We start from the raw sequence: 7877 nt of genomic DNA on the forward strand, positions 1-7877 counted from the left end.
AACGACAAAGATTATGCTTGGCAGCATGTTCCTAAAAGCAAACGTTGACCTGGGTCATTTTAGGTCAGTGACCTATCTGACCATAAAAAGTTCATAAAAGGCGTATAATAATGCGGTTCCCGCTATCAATGTATTAGAAATGAGCACAAGAAACCAGCCCATACAGCGATCCCGAGAGTAATAAAACAGGTTGGTTTTGATCGTGGTCTTACCTTCATGCCTGACGCTAGGTCAATGCTATTTGTTATTCCACTGTTGTGTTGCCTAAGAAAGTATCTCAAAGACGTCTGGCTTCGGTCTAACACTCTGTGTTTGGTCGGATTGAACGATTCCCTAGAAAGTACCTTCCCTGAAACAATGGCCTGGCTTTGACCTGTCATAGGTCAGCGCTAACAAGGTATATCTAAATTTCTGGTGTCAGAGGATCCGCTATTTAACTGTCTACATCTATGCAAAGTTTGGCGCGGCTGCGCCGCACCGTTCGGAAACCATTCTGGGAAAACCGTCGGGGGGGGGGGTCATTTTACCCCCATCCCCCCCCCCCGAGCGCGTGTAAACGACAGCGACCTATCCTTGCATGCAGTGCTGTAGTCCTGACATTGACATGTGATGTGCACGGAAGTTAATTTCTTTTTTATTTGTAGCTGATTCCGAAAGTCGCTGTCTTTGGGATGGGATTTTACGTAGCTTCTGAGTAACAAGACGCGTAACACCGCAGTGTCATGCTGGCGTGGCACGCATCATGTAGCTTGGAAGTTACGCAAAATACCACCCCAAATATAGCAATTTTCAGATTCAGCGTCTTGAGAAGGCCTTGCACGCCAAAGTTGGACCCAATCGAGGTGCTCTGCGATATCAAACTGGCATGTTACGCTTCTCGTAACTCGGAAGTTACGCAAAATCCCACCTCAAAGATAGTGATTTTCGAAATCAGCCTGTTGAAAAGGCCCTGTGAACCAAATTTGGGGGCAATCGAAGCGCCCCGCAATATCAAACTGTCATGTTACGTTTCTTGTGACCCGGAAGTTACACAAAATCCGACCTCCAAGATACTGATTTCCGAAATCAGTGTGTTGAGAGGACCATGCACGTCCTGCGCACCAAATTTGGAGCGATCGTGACGCCCTGGAATATCCAACTGGCAGTTGGATATCAGTCTTCTGCTAGTTTGACGGACGCGCGAAATTCTGCCCTCCGGAACTGTTTATCATGCACACCTCTTATTTTTTCGCATTTTAATCGGCAGGTTGGTGGGCAAGATTGGTACTTATATTTTGGAGTGGGTTGGATGACCCAGAGTCGAAACTTTTTTTCGAATATGACACTTTTGACCTGACCTGGGTCAGTTGTCTTGGCAGATTCAAATTTCACGTTTGCATCTTAAGTGCAAACTTGATAGATTAACAGTGAAAATTTCGTGTTGCTGCCAGTGTTTGTTTTGGCCTGTGCTCGGAAGACCGTAGGAGGGGACGCCGAACGGTGCCGCTCATTACGGAAGGCGTCAGGCTGCGCCTCTCAGCGTGGCAGCGGTCATCCAACAACATTTCTGGATCTCCAATCCGCGCGTACGCCCAGCGGTATGCATGTACGGTATATTCTGTGTTATATAACGTCCCATGTGCTGCTGCTGCTTTCGTCTGCCGCTCCGTCATTAGACATCCGTCGACCGACGCACCGAACAGCCAACGACGTCGGAAAAAGAAATCCTCCGCAGCGGATCGCTTGCGAAATCTTACCAAAATTTCCGTCCGTGGCATTATCAGACATCAGCGATGCTTACGTCGTCAGCGTTAGTCGACATCCACCGACGGGCGTAAGCAGGCGTGCATGGGAACCATGAACGATGATGAAGAGCCAAGATGTATCGGTACCGAGCTATGAAGAAGCGGTTGAAGCTGAAGCATATGTCTGCAACAACGGCGAAGAATGCTGTTGCCTCAGGCGTAAAAAAACGCCAAAGCGCCGTTCAGTGAAACGGCAGATCCCGTTCGGTAGCGACTGTATTTGCACGTGTGTTTTAGCTTCGTGTGTCAGTGCTCAGGTCGGGCTACTCCCTGGGTATTTCGGGCTTTTGTGAATAACGCACTGCCACACACATACCCATGAACGGACACATCTCTCCCCCCTTTTATCGACTATTACACGGCAGGCCGGTATGTCCCAGAAGTTGTCAGCAGTACAGAACTGGATAGTTTCGCGTTCTTCACGGTTTTGGTAGCGTATAGGTTACACATACTGAGCATAACGGACTACTTTGTCGGATTCACCGGCGTTTTGTTCCTTCTCACAATGCGCTTTCAGCGTTTTTGAGTGATTTTGTAGATTGGTGATATAATTGACCTAGAGCAGCTTCAGATATGTCAATTGTACTTGAACTGCCATTTTTCATTGGATAAATGCTCGTGACGAGTGAAATAAATCAGTTGGAGCCGCTCAAAAAGGTGAATATACTTTCTGGGCATTCGTAGCACTTCAGATGGCGTGAATTTTTTTAGGAGGTATGTTTTCGCAAAAACGGCAATATTAATGTAAAATTGGCCACGCTGTAGATTTCCTAGCAATGTTTTGATCATGATACCATGCCTGACCATCAATAACTCATAGGGTGGCCTGATTGATACACTTGCCTGATTTGCGGCCTTGCATAAAATGATGATTATGGACGCTGCATGACCTACAGCAGTCCATACGCCCAAAACCCCAAATCATCACCATCATCATCATCATCGCACCAACACGGATGTGGACTCATTGCGTAAGAGCGGTGTCACCGGCGCCGACCGACAACGAGGCTCAACGATGACGTGGGCAAGACGGACAGGACGCTGGTCTCCCCAATATCAAACGGTTTTGTTCCGGGGTGAACGCGCATTTTACGTGTTGACCATTACGATGACGTTGATCCTCTCCTAGGTCATCATTCTTGGGATGTAAACGTAAGGAGAATACTGTCTAGTTTAGTACGTTTTCTTCATGTAAAGTGATATCCAGGTAGTGCACCCTATGGGCTATGCATAAAAGGTAGTAACCGTGCGTGGCAAATAAAATGCATTAAGCACAACATCACCGAACTAGCTGCTCCCTACTCGGGAAATATCTCCCAGAATTACGTCACATCTTGGGAAAACACAACTAGATTTGAATTTTTGCGGCCCATGCGTTCAGCACCGTGCCCTTGCCGTTGTGTGATGACAACCGCCAGTATCGGCAGGGTGCCGTCTTCCCGTCGTGTTGCATCGATCTCATCTTGGACCAGGCATACTCGCCGAGAAGGATGACTACGCAGGAGATCAGCGCCAGAGGCATGATGACAAGCACGGCCAGGAGGTCGGCGCAGGAGAGCTCCTTGAAGTTGGCTGGGGAGTCACACATGTCCTGGTTGGTTGCCAGCCACTGCTTCTTCATCCGCGACAAGGTGCCCGCTTGGTTCATCTTGCGCATGACCTGGTTGATCGCCTGGCGCATCTCGTCTCTTCCCTTGGCTATGCCCATGTAGCTGGCCAACTTCGGGGGCATGCTGGACAATAGGGGGACCAACTCGCAGGCCTCGCTGACGCCCGCATAGAACAGCCGCCGGATGTCGGTATAAGTCATGACCTTGTCTTGTGTAGTGCGATTGACACTCTGGGCGGTCAAATTCAGCGCTAAAAACCCATCTCGGCTGACAGCGCGCCGGGAGAGCTCGCGCTCGTACGGGTCGCTGCTCACCTTCCAGTCGTTGAGAATGCCAATGCCTGGTTCTACGGCAAACGTCCAGCCCAGTTGCTCGGAGAACTCTCGCAGGCTACTGATCGGCTTTTCGACGGTGACGACGGCCAAGTACGAGATCAGGTTGGCAGTGTAGTTGACGTAGATGAGGGTGCCGAGCACCCAGCTGGAGATGGTGACGGTGCGGGCGGCCAGAGAGTTCGGCGTGCTGGCCCAGCCCTGGCCAACCACCGACATAAAGCTGGAGAGCAGGCACGCGCCCCAGGTCATGTCCCTCACCGTGTCGCGACCCTCGGCCCGCTCGTGGTTGAAGCGCAGCGAGGCGCGAAGCACCACCGACACCGCCAGCAACGAGACCAGCAGCGCACACCAGACGTCGCTGTGCAGTGGCCTTAGTAGAGAGCTGAACATGCTGGGCGTGATCTGTGGGATTGCCCCTGAGCCCTGACGAACGAAGAATGTGTACTGAGAGAGCTCCACGGGCACGGCATCGATGTAGTCGACGACAGTGGCGCGATCTTGTCTGATGTCGATCCATGTCAAGGCAATGTCTGCCCGTCGGTACGCCAGCTCCCCCACCAATCCCGTCCATGACCCATTTTCGTCCATGCTCCCATAGCCGCCTGCCAGAAGCGGCACCACTCTGTAGCGGAGGTGCAGCTCCCGCGCTATGACCTGCCACAACTCGTACAAGTAGCCGCCGTACCTGTACGAGCCATCGGGCTGCGGGTAGATAGCGACGTACGGAGGGTCGTGCATGGCGGCCACGCGGATCTCCTCGCCTGGCGTCTGAGCACCGAAGGGCACCGCAGACCAGGTGGCGCCCACCGACAGCAGACCGCCGATGTGCTCCATGTCTGTGAGCCGGCGGGGGACTGAGCGGTGCCCGTCAGTGGGCCAGCGCCGCCGCCGGCGCCCGAGCCATCAGAGCGACAGCGACCCACCCAGGTGACCGCCCGCGGGGGCCTGGCGATAGCTTGCTGCTAGTCAATGGAACAATGGCGGACGCCCCGTCCCCCGTCCTGCGCCCGCAACAGCTGCACCAAGCGCCACGTCCCTGGCCTTTGCTGCCAGGAGCGTCACACGGCCGAGGTACACAAAGAGCCGAGTGAATAAGAAACGCACGTATGTGGATACTGTCTTGAAGGGAGCCTAGAAATACACCTTTAGGGCGTCTAAGAATAACACCGGATAATGTCCGTGCAGCACCGTCAAGACATCGTAAGGTACGGGTTTCGATTTCTATTTTTTGGTTGGGTCACTGGCCTCTCAATGTCCAATTTTCCCTTCCCTCAACGGTGAGTTTGCCCCCCCCCCCAATCTTCTGGAGCGTAAGAACTAGCAGGATATTAAAAATGGCGGTTAAAAATTACATCAGTTTCAAAGAAGGTTTCTACAAATTTCTCCGTACGTAAAAGGAACAAAAAAGTGCAAACTAAGATGTCGTGTTCAGATGAGTGCGGCAGGTAAGTGCTGCCTCAGCTAGCCACACTTCAAAAGCTTGATGTTTGTGCTCTACTCACTTGGGTATGTTCTGTTCATGGTGTATGCTGCATGTTTTTAATGACAATATTAGTATGTCTTGCTCACTCTGACCAAGTTTCATGCTATTATCTGAGTGTTTGGCCCTATCCAGCGATGCCTCAGGCTCTACAAACTGCAGCAAGTTGTTTTTTTTTGCCATGGTGTCTTATCGGAAACAAACCGGTAGAACACCAGCACCCAAAAACGTGATCGATTTACTAGCCCGCTACGCTCGCAAGCCCCTGAAATGTGCCAGCCTTCACTTCGACGTGAATATTTGATCGCATCGTTGCACTTACAAAAGCCTGACGATGGACACCAGCCGTCTGAACCGAAAGCAATCAACGCCCGACAGTGGCCACAGAAACAGCACTAGGCGTGTCAAACATGCCTAACATGAGTGCTGCGCTGTGACTTGCGGCCCACTTCGCAGCCTCCAGGCGGTGGTTTACATGAGAGCCTTCAATAGTCGCGCACGTCAACTTCAGAGCAGGGAGAAAGCTGTAGGTGTATTAAGGGCTAGGTTTCCCACGCTCAACACCTCTCTCCCAATCCTATTTTGCCAAACACGCCCCTGTGACGGTGGGATTTAACCAGCGTGACACGCTCGTCACCAGATGACGATTGCTTTAGGTGGGCAATGTTCCATGTCTGGTACTTACCATGTACCATGTGCCAGTTCCATGTCTGGTACTTAGGGCCCAATTCCCAGCAGAGGCATGGTCGGACCCACGATTTACATTGGTCGGGCCCCTGGGTCAATGAGGACCCCTTTTTCGGTCAGGGCGCCGTGCTGCCTTACAAGGGCCCTGTATTTGCAAGGAACCCAGATTCGGCCCGAGCAGTGTTCGAGAGGCCCGCAGAGGAGCCCGAAGGGCCTCTCTGGATCGATCGGGATCGAGATCAAATGCTTGAGTGGAGGGCACGGAGGGCTATCTGTACGTCACATCAAGCATGGATCCCGACCCCCAAGGACGGATCCTCAAATGCCAGTCAGAGGACCCATTGCTCCGATTAAGGACCGCTGGAACACTGAAAGCCTCTGTTTTGACCAGAGATCACCGAACAGTCGACTCCGTGTCGCTCAGAGCCCTGGGTGCCCACCGGTCGTGCCTAACAGAAGGTTCTGTGTCGGCAAGGAGTCTTGAATCGGCCAGGGGAACGTTTGCTGAACAGGGACAGGATCCCAAAGGCCGAAGGGTCGCTGGCGTTGGTCGGGGCGCTCTGACAATGAGGGAAGATATGGAAACTTGCGATGAGCGCACCCAGTGAGGCAATGGATAGGGTCTGTGTTAACTAGCACCCCCCCGTACCAAACGCGGCCATCCACCCTTTTTCAGCCAAGTGCCGTCGAACTGAAGTCTCTGTGGCAATTATCTCACCACCTGCGGCGATAAGGTGTCCTGTTGCGTCAATGAGGGCCCTTGCGCCGATCTGGGGCCAAATGTCCGGGTCAGGGGGCCTCCGGCGTCAGGCAGACATTTAATGCATAAGTGACCCCTCGAAGGACTTCCATATGGACCAGGGGACACCGCCCCTTTATCGCCGGCATTACAGCTGGCAGGGATCCGCGCTTTTGCGGAATGGCCTCTAAGTCCCTGACCAGAAATAGAATGTACCCCAAGTGTTCTACCCACTGTTTCTCTTGCCCGGAAAAGATAAGGTGCCCAAAAGGACGCACCAAAAAAAGCACCGGTTGGCGATGCAGTGCTAATCCGTTCTGTTCCATACTCCGTTCCATTTATAAATCTAAAAAATACACAGGGAAGCAAACTACTAGATTGCCTTCTGTGCAGAGTTACGGACATCCTGAGCCATTTAAAGGTACTTGCTTCTAAAACGTAATCGTATTCATCAGCCCGTCGGCCGACGTCCTATGTTGGCTGCGGTCCAACGCCGGGCGGCCTACGGAGACTGCAATACCGAGAGTCGGGATATGTGTTGAGAAGCCTGCGAGCGCACAAGGTCAAAACCATTATGCGATTTTTCTTTTTCTCGATTTTAAACAAAGCGTGATATGCCCAGATGAGAATGGGTTGAACATGTCAATACAAATGTATGGCCCCATTCCAATCTGCAAGCTACGTTCACATCGTCTAGGTTCAAATAGCCCTGGACAATGAAATAAAAGCTCTGGACAGAAAGATATCGGAGCAGCCCCTGAGTGCCGCTAGCTTAGAAGATGTCCACTGAGCCTTTGTGTAATGAAAAGCGCCGTCAGGTTATTTCACACAATAATTTGACGTTTGGTTCTTCAGTACATTGACTTTAAAATATAATCGGAGTTGCATCTTTCGGTGGCTTCTGGCTTCTGTTCCAGTTCGAGATAACCAATGAGATACCACGAATAAAATCGTGCCCTCAGAATTACCTGGGCCAACCCGATTTTTTTTTGGGGGGGGGGAGGGACGAGGGGATAGCTTTCACAAGACACGCACCTTTGATCACCCATGTGTCTCCTCCCCCTACCACATTACCAAGACTCTGTCTGCGACGCTGCGTGAACAAGCTCATTGATGAGCATCGAGAATGCGTACATTAACCCATTCGCACGACCACTGAGGACTTTGCTCAATAAGCAATGCTGCTGAAATAAATCTGTGCTGCATGTGACATTGCACTCACGGGAGACTCATTTGTCACAT

General features: G+C 51.7%; 1 protein-coding gene across 1 annotated transcript; it reads right to left on the reverse strand.

Annotated features, from left to right (window-relative positions):
• Positions 1–3132: 3132 nt before the first annotated feature.
• LOC119098891 (glutamate receptor ionotropic, delta-1-like) lies at positions 3133–4563 on the reverse strand. The gene has a single exon (XM_037221935.1). It carries the CDS (start codon positions 4561–4563, stop codon positions 3133–3135), a length of 1431 nt encoding a protein of 476 aa, XP_037077830.1.
• Positions 4564–7877: the final 3314 nt, after the last annotated feature.

Source organism: Pollicipes pollicipes, unplaced genomic scaffold (assembly GCF_011947565.3).
Source record: "Pollicipes pollicipes isolate AB1234 unplaced genomic scaffold, Ppol_2.1 Scaffold_4740;HRSCAF=5597_pilon_pilon_pilon, whole genome shotgun sequence".
Classification (NCBI taxonomy): Eukaryota; Metazoa; Arthropoda; class Thecostraca; order Pollicipedomorpha; family Pollicipedidae; genus Pollicipes; species Pollicipes pollicipes.

Bases quoted from the DNA above. Each gene is read 5' to 3' on its own strand.
- LOC119098891 (XM_037221935.1), bottom strand. From the start codon at position 4,563: ATGGAGCACATCGGCGGTCTGCTGTCGGTGGGCGCCACCTGGTCTGCG.